The sequence below is a fragment of the Silurus aristotelis genome (genome assembly GCF_946808225.1).
Source record: "Silurus aristotelis genome assembly, chromosome: 20".
Lineage (NCBI taxonomy): Eukaryota > Metazoa > Chordata > Actinopteri > Siluriformes > Siluridae > Silurus > Silurus aristotelis.
In genome coordinates, this window is record NC_139593.1 from 12,678,501 (window position 1) to 12,693,248 (window position 14,748).

The window sequence follows — 14,748 nt, forward strand, 5'->3', positions numbered from 1 at the left end:
GTGCCCTTTTTTCTGTCCATGATGCTGTTAACATTTGCATATTTAAAAAGTATATAAAATCGTTTAGTATTTTGCACTTGACCGATACCAATAAACTAAAAGGTTTAAGTTATATAGCATATTACCTATAAACATAATTAAAAGCACATTGTCAAAAAATATTTTCTATTAATTTGATATTAAGTGATTTTTTGCCCAAAACTATTCCTACGAAGGGCCAAAATTTCAACTTGATATTGATATTAATATTGAAGTTGTCTTGGTTTCTCTCATTTATTTGATAATATTTAAAAATAAATAGAAAACATGACTGCAATCTGCGAAATAATGCAACTGTATTTTCAAAGCTTTAGTTCAGTGTCTATGCAAAGTTCTGTATTAGATGATAGTTTCTTAAGTGTGTTCAAAAACCCCACATGTGCATGAAATGTTAAATGTGAAAGCAGAATAAAAATGCTAGAGATGACAAATGTAATAGTTTTTGTACAATTCTGTTTAATAAAATGCATACTAGCCATATTACTAATTAATTAGGCATGTTATATTTATTAGGCATACCATGTGTTCATCCTTCCAAATAAACAACACACACTGATTTTCTTTGCCATGTTTGTGAAAAACAGGAGATCTGTGTTTGTGTTAGATGTTCTCTGAATATTCTGTGCTGGGAGTTAACACATTCAAAGAATCAGTGGAACGAGCTGCAAAATAGAATCTAATACAGTATTGAGTGATCAGATGATTGAGGACAGTGTGAACACTGATACTGTACAACCTCAGTACAGAACAAGTCCTTATTTTTTAAAGAGTTTTCAAAATCGCATTTTTTTTTCTCATATATTTCATGGTCAAATCCAACGTCGCTACTGGCCAACATTGGCCCTCGGGCCCTCATCTGGGCATCAACTTTATAATATTAGTAATTCTAGTATCTATTAACTAGTAATTCTAAATCTATTTTTATAAGGAACCCACAGTTTAAAGGTGTTTAGTTAATGCATATCCTTGTTCATGAAATCAATATTTGACAGTCATTTTAGACTGATAAATTATAAATAATAATAATCATTAAACATGTAAACTGTTATTTTGTTTATAGATGAAGGTACATCTCTCTCTCTCTCTCTCTCTCTCTCTCACACACACACACACACACACACACACACACACACACACACACACACACACACACACAGACAGACAGACAGACAGACAGACAGACAGACAGACAGACAGACAGACAGATAGATAGATATTTTCTTTATCACGAATCACGACTTTTAAGACCTTTTAAAATACATTTGGAGGGAAAGTAAAAAAGAAATGAAACATAGCCCAGCCCCGACAGAAGAACACATCCAATCAGGTGGCACATATTTCACGTCGTCCCCGTCCCCCCTCCCTCCCCAAACGTCCTTGCGTCATGCGCCTTGCGTCGATGTTGTGTTGCGGCGTAAAGTATTGGGACACCTGACTTTTCCAGCCATATGTGGTTATTTTTCAAACTGTTATCGCAATTTTGGAGGCAAACATTTATAACAATCTGGACACTTGAACTAGGAGACCCAAACCTGTTCCAGCATGACAATGACCCTGTCCACAAAGCCAGCACTTTAAAGATATGCTTTAGACGGGTTGAACACCCTTGTGGCTGAATGAGCACAGATCTCAGCACACTCCAAAATCCAGTGGAACATCTTCCCAGAAAAGTGGAGGTTATTATAAAAGCAAATGGGGACTAAATGTGGAATAGGAAAAAGCACATACGAATTTTAGGGTCAGGTGTCCACAAACTTTTGCATAATTGTTTTGCTGTGGATCGTGAGGGTTTAGTTTCCTCATCAAATAGAAACGAAGGCTCATTTCGACCCAATGTAAATAAGACGCGCGTCTTTACATCATCGTGTGTTATATTAAAGGTTTTGTTTTATCTGTTATTTCTGTTAATATTTACCTGAAATATTTTGGTTGCCATGTAAGAAGCAAATCAGCAGATTTTTTGTAATAATTGATGGTTAATCATTTTGTGTTACTGGTCTACATCTGGACTGTTACTAAGTCCAGATGTATTTATTCTTTTGAAGATACCAAGCATATTTATTTTTTTATATCGTTAGGAAGGGTAGAATAGAATTCTGTGAGTTGCAGCTGAACTGATGTTCGATGTCTGATCATAGGGTCTGACGGCGGTGGACATTACAGACAACTCAAGTCTAATAGCAGGGGGATTTGCCGATTCTACCGTGGTTTAGTTTTTAATGGGTTTTTTTTATATTGATAATATATATATATATATATATATATATATATATATATGTAATTTTCTCTACATGAGCGCTTGACCTTCTGTCCGTCAGGAATTATCTGCTGTCAAATTCAGAAGAAGTCAAGTCAAGTTTATTTCTAAAGCGCTTTTCACAACAGACATTGTCTCAAAGCAGCTTTACAGAAATCAACAGTTAAGGTGAATGGTGTGTATTTATCCCTGATGAGCAGCCGTGGTGACTGTGGCAAGGAAAAAGATGTTATGAGGAAGAAACCTTGAGAGGAACCAGACTCAAAAGGGGAACCCATCCTCATTTGGGTGACATCAAGAGTGTGATTAAAGTCTTTAAACAATACAGAACACTGGAGAGTGAGAACTAACATGAGCACTGGAGTGTAAGATAATGAGTAATGTTCTTTCTACAGTCTTATACAGTCATTATGGTTATGAAACTAGGAGCTACTGAGCAACTCATAAAATAGCTCAACATTTGTGATCATCACAGATCCAACACCAGCTTCTCCATGCCAGAGCCTTTAAACACTTCAGGAGGTCCAATGTAAAAACTCCACACATGTAGTGGGATCCAATTGGCACTGGTACGTCTCCAGACAGTTCGGGATGTTTGCGAGTTCGGCGTCTACTTCTTTAAAGGTCCATAATCTTCATGAGGTGGGACGTGACTGGAGCTGGAGCAACCTCAGGATGCCTCGGGATGGGGAGAGAAAGAGAAGCAGTGGAGAGAAATTAGCGTAGCTGCTGTTCATGATATTAGCAGCTCAAGTTGAAATGTGCATGTGATCAGATGTTCTAGAGCCCAAGGTTATGATATGTGATGTGTGTTATGTGTAGGCTTTGCTAAAAAGATAAGTTTTTAATCTGCACTTAAACTGGGAGAGTGTGTCTGAGCCCCGAACACTGTCAGGAAGACTATTCCAGAGTGTTGGAGCTAAATATGAAAATGCTCTACCACCTTTAGTGGACTTTGCTATTTTAGGAACTACTAGAAGTCCAGAGTTTTGAGATCTCAGGGAGTGTGACGGATTGTAGCGTGTTAGAAGACTGGATAGATACATGGGAGCCAAACCATTTAGTGCTTTATAAGTAAGAAGCAGTAGTTTGCAGTCGATTCAAAACCTAACAGGTAACCAGTGTAGGGACGATAAGATTGGGATTATATGATCATATTTTCTTGACCTTGTGAGAACTCTGGCTGCTGCATTCTGAACTAACTGAAGCTTGTTTATTAATGATGCAGGACATCCACCTAGTAATGCATTACAATAGTCTATTCTGGAGGTCATAAACACATGGACGAGCTTCTCTGCATCAGATATAGATAACATGTTTCTTAGCTTAGAAATATTTCTAAGGTGAAAGAAGGCTGTTTTTGTAACTTGGTTGATATGATTTTTGAAAGACAAGTTGCTGTCTAAAATAACTCCCAGTTCTTTTTCCATTGAACTAGTGGTTACAGAACATCCATCTAAATTCAGCTTCTGTGTACTGGTTTTTGGGCCGATGAGCAAAATCTCCGTCTTATCAGAATTTAATAGTAGAAAGTTATGAGTCATTCAATTTCTTATTTCTTTAACACACTCGGTTATCCGAGCTAATTGAGCTGTATCGCCTGGTTTAGATGAGATATATAGCTGGGTATCATCAGCATAACATTGGAAGCTAATTCCATGTCTTCTAATAATATTTCCTAAAGGAAGCATTTATATTGTGAAAAGCAGGGGTCCTAGAACTGAACCTTGTGGCACGCCATAATTTACTAGCATTAACCTGGATAGCTCTCCATTTAAGTCTATGAAATAGTAACGATCGAACAGGTAGGATTCAAACCAGCTTAATGCCTGTCCCTGACAATATAATTTTGTAATCGATCTAGAAGGAGATCATGATCTATAGTGTCAAATGCAGCACTAAGATCTAGTAAAACTAACATCGAGATGAAGCCTTGGTCTGAAGCTAAAAACAGGTCATTAACGATTTTAACTAGAGCAGTTTCTGTGCTATGATGGGGCCTTAAACCTGACTGAAACTCTTCATAGATATTGTCCTCTTGGAAGTGGGAACATAACTGGGCAGCGAAAATCTTTTCTAAAATCTTAGACATAAAAGAGATTTAAAATGGGCCTGTAATTAAATAGCGTGTTTGGATCCAAATTAGGTTTCTTAATGAAACCCAAAGATGGCATTATCGGGCTGTGGAGCTTGCAAACATTTATCTGTCTAGTAGCTTATAAAGGACACATTTACCCAGTGTGGGACACTCAGTTTTGTGCACATGGATATTATTTTGTCTCTGGAGGACATGACAGAGTGGCATGGTCAGAGATTTTGTTTTTCTTTCTTTTTTTTTTTAATAGACACTATCAATTGGTCATATAAAATTATCGTTCATATCAAATGAAAATTATCTTGCCATTTTCTCTGTAGGTTGTGGAGGTTTTTTCGCTTGGCATCTCTCTGACATCACCTCCACCCGCTTCCACCCAAACTTCCATCATCTTTCCTCACTGCCGGTTCCACGGACAACATAGTCCGGTTGTGGGAATTCGCAAAAGCCGTGGATGACGTGGAAACGGACGACTTTACAGCAGCCACCGGTCACGTTCACTTACCCGACAATTTCCAGGAGGTATTACTGGGGTCTAGTGGTGCGGCCCGGGTTCGATCCCAGGTCAGGGAACCGACCCCAGCCACTCTTAGTGCCGGTCCCAAGCCCGGATAAATTGGGGAGGGTTGCATTAGGAAGGGCATCCAGCATAAAAACATGTGCCAAATCACCCATATGAGGATGGGTTCCCCTTTGAGTCTGGTTCCTCTCAAGGTTTCTTCCTCATATCATCTAAGGGAGTTTGTCCTTGCCACTGTCGCCACGGCTTGCTCATCAGGGACAAACGCACACCATTCACCTTCACTGTTGTTTTCTGTAAAGCTTCTTTGAGACAATGTCTGTTGTGAAAAGCGCTATACAAATAAACTTGACTTGACTTGACTTGACATGCGGAGGATCCGCTGTGGCGACCCCTAACGGAGAAGCGGAAAGGAAGGTTTGTTACTGGGGACGTACCTGACTAAATCCACTGCTGTTATCTACGTCCACTTCACCAGACGCAACCTGCTCCTGGCTGCCAATGCATACATCTCCCAGTGACCCCAGTACCACCGCTTCCATCACCAGTGGCCAGACAAGAATTTAGAGGCATCAGTATTGCACCACTCACCCTCATTTCTTAATTAGACTAATAATGTGAAGCGGCTCAACCTTCTGGACTTTCTCCATGTGTGCATCTCCATCAATTCCATACAGGATTTTGGCCACAGCCTCATTTACTGTACAGTCTTTTATAATTGCGTAAATAACAGTTTTCTTTGTATTCGAGTTTGGTACAAGTTTTATTTAACATTGTGAATCAAAACAACTGTTTGTTGAATCTTCATCCTATACAGCAACATTCACAAAGAAAAAATATTATTATTATTATTATAAGCCAATCATTATTACCTTTATTTAAGGCTGTGCAATATGGACAAAATAATCATATTGCGATTTTCTACATGAATATTGCGATTGCGATTTTATTTGCGATTTTCGCAATTGTTTTTGCTTTTTTCAAACTTTTTCAAACACGCTTTTTCCAAATGTATTCAGTGCACTAGAAGTGCATAACAAAACATTTCACAATGAAATAACATGGTAATAATAGTTTAATAAAGAAAACTGTAGTAAAATTTTCTTTAAAACAGACAACATAAAATAAATTAAGATTAACTAACCTCAACTCCAGTCATAACAATAAATAAAAACAGAAATCAAAACCAAAAAAACAGATTGCTCTCTTAAAGGTTTTTTTGCAAGAAAAACAGCATGTCCACCATTTCTGGTTTTAAGCATGAAGGGTGACATGTCACCACATTTCCCCCAGTACTAAACACTCTCTCTGAAGGTGAGCTGGTGGCAGGAATACAAAGATACTTTTGTGCAACACTGCTCATTCTTGGAAAATGTATCTGATTGAGTCTCCACCATTTCAGAGGATCTTCCTCACTGTCAATGGCTGGAGAAAGCAGGTAGCTGTTTAACTCCGAGGCTATGGCTTCTTCAAGTCGCAGAGCTGCTGGCATGGCTGATGTCGTTTTGAAGAAGCTTTCTAATTACTTCCGTGCTTTTTTCCTGGTGGAGGTAGATTGATGTCAGGATTCTTTCTGCATGTATTACTCACAGATTCAGATGTATCCTTTGACATACAGAACAGAAAGAAAAGCCTAAAAAGCCATATAAAAGAGTTTATCTAAGGAGATGACGGTTTCATCCAGATACATAAATTAACTCTCCTTGTGTGAACTCATTTCCATGTCAGACATGACCCTGGCCTTAATGTTTGGAAGTTTATCCTCATCAGTGTAGCTGGTTTTGAATCTTTGGATCCAAAAATGTTGTTGTATCCAGAAGCTCTTGGGTAGTTTCATCCTCATAATGTTTGTTTTATAGTCTTTGTCAAGTCAGTATCTTCATCCTCCACTGCAAGAATCTTGGTGTTCAGCAGGTGAAGAACCGGTTTCACATACGGCACACTGATGTAGTTTTCACTGGAAAGGGCATCTGTGAACTCCTGAAGTGAACTCTAACCCTAACCCTTACTCACAGATTCTAGAACATCTGTGTCTTGCCATTGGGGCACTAGGTGTCTTGTTTTACGGTCAGCTGAAAGGACCTGAGACAATGCCCTCTGTTGCTCCAAAACCCTGTCTATCATTTGTTGCATTGAGCCCCATCTTGTTGGGCATGATGTTATGAGGGCATGTTCTTCCTGGGCTTCTGCTAACATCATCTTTTTTTTCCAACTGTGGGAAAAATGTCCCACTAGCTTTTTGCACAAGCCGTTGGCTCGGGAAATGCGAGGTTCATCCTTGATTGCATTAAAAAAAAAAATTGCATTTTATTTAAATATAAAATTATTGAGTAACACTTTACAATAAGGTGCTATTTGTTAACAACTTGTTAATACATTAGCTAAAATGAACTGACAATGAACAATACTAATATAGTATTAATGTTAATTAATGTTAATGTTGTCATTGTTAACATTAGTTAATGCACCATGAACTAACATGAATAGCTGTATTGACATGAACTAGCATGAATCGCTGTATTGACATGAACTAACATGAATCGCTGTATTGATATGAACTAACATGAACAAGAATGAATAAATGCTGGAAATTTTTTTTATTGTTAGCTAATGGATTAGTATTTGTGGCGACATATATGCAAATTCCTTCTCCGCCAGTAGGAGGCGCTTTTATCTTATAACGCTGTATACAAAGCAATGCTTGGCTGCTTTATCAGGCATTGCATGCAAAATAAAAAGAAAACGACATCCAAAAATTTCCGAGGACAGTCGGTTTTTCTTCAGAAATAACAAATAATTCAATGTAAGGAAAACACAGCAATTTACTACTGTTAACAAAAAGCACCTTATTGTAAAGTGTTACCAACTATGGTACAAGTTGAAAATACTATTTGTTCTTTCCTCCCGCTCGCCTGTTCGGTTCTTCCGCTCAGCTACGTCGTGTGCGGAGTGAGCTCTGATTGGTTAACATCTTTCTCCCGCTCAGCTTAGCTGTAATTTGCGCGGTGCGCTGCGTGAGCTCTGATTGGTTAACATCTTAAAAAACATGCGCACAAGAACGTATTCTGAATAAAAATATAAATAAATTAATAGATAAAATCGCAGCCTTATGCGGTTTAGAAATCGTGCTTAAATCGAGATTTTTTTTTTTTGTGATTGTGATTAATTGCACAGCCCTACCTTTAAGTATTAAAAATAAAATTCGACTCAGATTTGATTGTGTACTGTAACGTCTGGGACAGGTCATTTAGATTTCATGTCCCAGGCATTCCTTTTAACCCTTGACATCTGCTTTTCAATCAAAGGATGAGCACCGAGGCTTACACTTTTATTAAATGTTGGTATACCACAGTCTCCTTTTTCCTAATTTTAACTTTTTGTTTATTTTTTTGTTTATTTAAATTTTCTTTATTTCTTTTGTATGTTTGTGTAGTTAGTTTTATATTGTGTTTGTCTCATTCATTAAACGCCGTATTTTTCATAAGTGATTGTCTCTGAGTGCCGCTCACATTTCAAGTTTCCTGTAACATTAGATCTGAACTACATGCTCTATTAATTGTATGGTATAAAGTAAAGTGGGGTCACGTCTTTCTTGGCCAGGGAGATACCTCTTTTATAGAATTAATAAAATGGTGAAGAACAGACCACTTATTTTATTTTATCTTTATTAATTTTTTTCTTCTCTCAAATTCGCTACAGTACCTCAGCTCACCGTTACAGCTTTCTTCTTAGGCTTCAGTTTGAAGAACAGGATAAGGGTGGCGATGCCGGCATACGTGGCCAAGACGCACTGTAAATGCAGACAAATGCAACGATGAACTTAAATGCGGAAAAATGTATTCAACTACTGTTCATTATGAATTCATGTGACGTCAGTGGGTTTTGGTGTTACACTTAAATGCTGCACTATTGTGGTATGATTGATGGTTCAAGGCAGTGGTGCACAGTAACAAAGTAAATGTAATTTGTTACTAAACTTGAGGTTTTTCGTGAATCTGTACTTTACTGAAGTATTTCTATTTGGCGAGACTTTGAAATGTAGTTCCAGTAAAAAAAAAATCTTACTTTTTTTTACGAATTTTTTTCTAATACAAAAACTTATGCGGTCAAATAATCAGGGCAGAGCATGCTCTGTTTTGTTTTATTTATTTAGGTAGTTCAAAAGAATGTTTAGGGTTCAATTTTAATAGATTGTTGTGCTAAGAGTAACAGACACAAGAAAAGAATTAGTTGATAAAGGAAAAAAAGTGTCACAAGATAATAGGAACCATAAAAATTTGTACTTTGGATACTTAATTTAAAAACAAATATTTTTGTACATTTACCCCTGTGAAGGTTTAAAAGGAGCACTTTCACTGGAGTGATATTGTACTAAGTGTATCTCTACTTTAACTCGTCCAACACTGGTTCCAGGATCGACAAGCTCACGTGGCTTTAAATCCCATTTCCACACAAACGTCCACATATTTTGTACAAATTAATTAGTCGTCTATTCCTAAAAGAAAGCATTAAAAACTACAGCAAATTTGACCCAATATGCTCCCAGGATGCTCTGTTAATCAATGTCGCCTTTGTCCTCTGAGCTCCTGACTGCCTGTTCCCACTCCAATGAGAGTTTAAACTCCCAGCTCCCATGTAATGTTTGACCATCTAGTGTAGACATGTCAAACTCAAGACCCCCAGACCACTGGAAGCCTGTGGGTTAAGTATATCTGGGCTGCGAGGTCACATTTCTATTATAACTTATAACTGAAACTATGGCTAACTAAAGCTTGAACACTTTTTGGAAATGTAAAGAAAAAAGAAAGGTGCTCTATACTGGTCACATGTACATAACAGAGCAGTGAAATGCTTCTTTGCATATCCTTGTGATGTTAGGAAGCTGGAGTTACATCACAGAGGTTTAAGGGCCTCAATCAAAGGGGCCCAAGCGTGGCAGACCCCTTATGGGAGCAGCCGCAAGATTAAGATGATGATGATGATAATTCTCTATCCCATCTGTCCTGTTTTGACCCAGTATTTCATTTTGGATCACTTAGTTTGACGTCACTGATCTTGTAGCACACTTCATATACAGTGACAATCATTCAGTCCTAAATGAAAAACAGTCATCAGAGTGAAGTGTTGAGGGAAATGAGAAGGTCAGGACTTACATTCCTCCTTCCGGTGATGGTGTAGGAGTTGAAGTACTTGGCAATGCCGGTGAACTGATGGTGTGTGCCGGAGTCGTGACCTGCCATGAAGCTGTTCACCATAATAAAGGTCAAGTTAATGATTGGACCAGAGGGGATTCAGAAATCTCTTACACACACACACACACACACACACACACACACACACACACACACACAGACAGATACAAATACGTCAAGTGCAGAGCTTTCTACAGCCAGCTAACACTTAATAATCAGCGATCTTCATTCAGATCAATTATTTTAAACATCACTTTATACGCACTAAGAACAAATATAAGGCTGTAACATGCTGTTAGGAAGTTTTCTTCTCAAGCTCGAATATATAAGGATATACATACATATAAAGATTTTCACTATCTTGTGTGCTTGCCCTAGCGTGTCAGTAAAAACACGGTATGGGATTCAGAACACTCAACTTTACTGGGTATAGAATTGATTGTATATGAGGTGATTCATGCTGTCTTCTGTTAGATGCTGTTCGATAGGTTGCGTGATGCAGAATGCATGCTGCTGCTCAGTGGTCTGGCCTTTTATACTCTTGATTGAGGACGGTGCACTGTGATGTCATATGGAAACTTGTTATTGCTTGGTAAACTGTATGTCTGCCTCTAGTGGTGAAGCGTGGAAATACAACTGAATAGGAATCCTTTCTTTCACTGCCGCCCCCAAATATGCATGACATATTTGCTCCTAAATCTAAGATAAAGGTCTGTCAGTTTGATCTTGGTGTCGTCCTCATCTGCTATCTCTGGTAGATTAATGAGACGGGTAACTGGCCGTGTGTATAAGCGACCCTTAACGTTGACTTCTGCAGACCTTACTTGTCCATCTGCTCCAGGGAATGTCTTCAACACTCTCCCGATCAACCAATGGGCTCGTGGTAACTGGGAATCAACAATCATAACAACAGACCCAACTGCAAGGGTTTTAGTCTTTGCATGCCATTTGTGTCGTAGTTGGAGATTGGGTAAATTGTGTCTCACGAAGCTTGACCAAAAATGATGAGTGAGAACTTGACTTTGTCTCCATCTACGTCGTCCTATGGATTCATCGGCAGGGTATATCACTTGAGATAAAGAACTGTCTGGCCGCCCCATGAGCAGAAGTTTTGGGGTAATTGGGTCTAAATCTGCTACATTGGTGGAGACGTAACCTAGAGGTTTGCTATTAAGGATTCCCTCTATCTCGATAAGTACTGTTTGTAGAACTTCTTCTGTTACTGTTTGTGCACCTACTACTGTACGGAGGGCATTTTTAAGAGATCGGATCTCCCTTTCCCAGCTGCCACCAAAGTGAGGGGCATAAGGTGGGTTGAACCGAAATTCAATCTTTTGTTTGGCGAGATGCCGTTGAAGTTCTTGGCTGCAATTCTTTAAGCCATCTCTTAACTCTCTCTCTCCACCTTGGAAATTAGTGCCTTGGTCAGATATCAGTTCTGAGAGGGTGCCTCTACGTGCTATAAATCTCCTCAGAGCAATGAGGAAGGAATCAGTGTCTATAGCTGTGAGAAGCTCAATGTGTACAGATCGAGTTGTAAGACACTTAAAGATAATTTCCCATCTTTTCTCCATGGCGTCTGCCTATTTTGACTTGGAACGGTCCAAAACAATCCATACCAGTACTGTAGAAGGGTGGTTTGCCAGGTTTAGCCTTACACTTACGACATTCCATGCAGTTATGTTGGAATTTTCGAATTGCTTCACGACCTCTTAGTATTCAGACACTTCGCCTCATTTCAGCAAATACTTAATCTGGTCCTGGGTGACATAGCTTACTATCATAGTCTTGAATGAGTAATTTGGTGGCTCGATGATGAGGGTCTAGGATAATGGGTTGAACTGTTTGGAGTTCCAAGCCTTCGGCACGATGTAGGCGTCCTCCTACCCGTATAAGCTGACTGGCTTTGTCAAATTCTGGGGCTAAAGTGAGTAATCTACTTGTAGTGGATACGGGTTTACCAGAGTTTAATTGTTCGTATTCCTCTGGAAAGCAGTCTTGTAGAATGTTACTGAAGAGGAGATGTTCTGCTGTCACATAGTCCTTAGCTGTAAGTATACTAGATTGATCTAAATCTAAGGGTTTTGATGTTTGTGTGCAGAGGTGGGTAGTAAATAGTTACATTTACTCCGTTACATTTACTTGAGTAAGTTTTTGAAAAAATTATACTTCTGGGATTAGTTTTAAATCACTATACTTTTTACTTTTACTTGAGTAGATTTGTGAAGAAGAAACTGTACTCTTACTCCGCTACATTAAGCTACAATGAGCTCGTTACTTTTCTTTTGACCTCTTTGGTATTCTACGCATCAATTTTAATGTTTTATTTTGACAGAGAGAGAATCTTCTGCTAAGGCTCTACCACGTGACTGTGTTTCAATCTGTTCACCCTCGAAATTCAGGCTCTTGTGGGTCTCCTGAACTCATTAGGCTCTCAGGGAGAAGGCGAACTAGGGTGCGCCTCACATGCAGCCCGCTTACTCACCAAGTTACCCCCGGATTTGCGTGCTGCATTCAAACGACACCTACCTCATCAGAATTCCGACACCCTACCAGATCTGGCAGAGTGGCTCAAGCTTGAATCCTGGTGTCAAGACTCTGAGAATTCAAATCAGACAAAGGATCAGAGAAGTAAGATGGTACGGCCCAAACCAGGCCCAGTGGCAAAGCATAAACTCGCTTCTGTCCTGCATGGAGCTGACCGACCACCAGAAACAGCACGGGGATCTGAACAGAGCAGACCTTTGTGCCCATACTGCCAAAGTACCGAACATTATTTAAGCCAGTGTACCACTTTCCAGGCGTTTAGTACAGAGCAGATGATCAAATGGATCAAAGACAACAAGCGTTGTTGGATTAGTGACCAATCACATCTAGCAAAAGATTGTACGCTAAAGAAGCCCTGTCATCTGTGCAGTGGGAAACATCTTCAAATCCTTCATGAGGTTAATAGCCGACCTCAAAGGGATAGTACCTGTCTAGTGAGTTCCACAACAAAACTCTGTATCTAGACAGGCCAGAATATTCCAAGTGTGTCCTGCTGAAAGTGATTCCCGTTGTTATTACAGCACAAAAATCGAGCCCTGAACACTTATGCAGTACTTGATGACGGATCCGAAAGGACTATGTTACTCCCAGCTGCAGTTAAGAAACTAGGGTTACAAGGACAGAAGGAAGATTTAACATTAAGAACTATTCGACAAGATATCAAGAAACTCAATGGGGCGGCGGTTTCCTTTAGAGTACGTTCTATATCGCAGCACCAACAGAGTTACTGGATCCAGAATGCCTTTACCTCTGAGCACTTAGGTTTAGCTGAACACTCTTATCCCATTGCAACACTCCAGCAGAGATACCAACACCTAAAGGACATTCCTTTACAGCCCATAGATAAAGTACAACCCCTCCTTTTGATAGGAGCAGACCATCCCCACCTTATAACACCCGTTGAGCCTGTACGCCTAGGGCCCCCTGGAGGTCCAGCAGCCATTAGAACTAGATTAGGCTGGACACTACAAGGTCCAACATGCTTTCTGCAGCAACAGATACAGCCTCAACAATGCTTACATATCTCTATCACTCCCCAAATGGAAGAACTATCTTGAAACGTAGAGAGACTCTGGCAAAGTTATACTCTTCCACACAGAAATGAGAAATTAGTCACGCGATCAAAGGAGGATCAAGAGGCAATGGATTTACTACAAACCAGAACAACTAGAGTGATGGTAGATGGAGTGAATCGTTATGCAACCCCCCTTTTAAGGAAAGCTAATATGCCGCAACTCTGTACCACTAAGGACTCCGTTATGCCCAACTAAAGAAGCATAGAGCGGCGATTGGCAAAGGATCCTGAAAAGGCAGTTGTATATAATGAAGAGATTGAGAGACTAGAACTTGTTACAACAAACAGGTGGATTCAAGGTCCACCCTTTTTTTTTACTTCAAGCTGAATCAGAGTGGCCAATCCTGCCATCCCTTAAAACCCCTGAAGATAAAGCGGAAAGGAGAGCCAGAATATTCTGCGGTGTCACGCGAACATCAAAGCCCTTAGATCCCAGTGAGTACAATTCTTAGAAACACTTTATCGAAGCCACAGTTCAGCAACGTCAAAGTGATTTATATCAATCTAGTATACTTACAGCTAAGGACTATGTGACAGCAGAACATCTCCTCTTCCGTAATATTCAACAAGATCGTTTTCCAGAGGAATACGAGCAACTAAACTCTGGTAAGCCCGTATCCCCTACAAGTAGATTACTCACATTAGCTCCAGAATTCGACAAAGCCAGTCAGCTTATACGGGTAGGGGGACGCCTACGTCGTGCTGAAGGCTTGGAACTCCAAACAGTTCACCCTATTGTCCTAGACCCACATCATCGAGCCACCAAATTACTCATTTAAGATCATGATAGTAAGCTATGTCACCCAGGACCAGAACGAGTATTTGCTGAAATAAGTAGAGAAGTGTCTGGATACTAAGAGGTCGTGAAGCAATTCGAAAATCCCAACATAACTGTATGGAATGTCATAAGTGGAAGGCTGAACCTGAGAATCCTAAAATGGCTGACCTTCCTCAAGCACACTTGAGACTTCATAAACCACCCTTTTACAGTACTGGTATTGATTGTTTTAAACCTTTCCAAAC

At 39.5% G+C, this 14,748-nt stretch overlaps 1 protein-coding gene across 1 annotated transcript; it reads right to left on the reverse strand.

The window, feature by feature from the left end:
• Nucleotides 1–8,587: 8,587 nt before the first annotated feature.
• On the reverse strand, nt 8,588–10,225 carry LOC310715853 (ATP synthase membrane subunit K, mitochondrial-like). Its single transcript, XM_083522543.1, has 2 exons — nt 10,065–10,225; nt 8,588–8,701 (listed from the first exon to the last, which is right to left on the reverse strand). Exons 1-2 carry the CDS (start codon nt 10,164–10,166, stop codon nt 8,615–8,617), a joined length of 189 nt encoding a protein of 62 aa, XP_083378669.1. The 5' UTR covers nt 10,167–10,225; the 3' UTR covers nt 8,588–8,614.
• Between the last annotated feature and the right edge of the window lie 4,523 nt (nt 10,226–14,748).

Excerpts from the sequence above, each read along its gene's own strand:
- LOC310715853 (XM_083522543.1), bottom strand. The coding sequence starts at position 10,166 with ATGGTGAACAGCTTCATGGCAGGTCACGACTCCGGCACACACCATCAG. Across the intron at positions 8,702-10,064 it reads CCATCACCGGAAGGAGGAAT|TGCGTCTTGGCCACGTATGC; the intron begins GTAAGTCCTGAC and ends CTGCATTTACAG.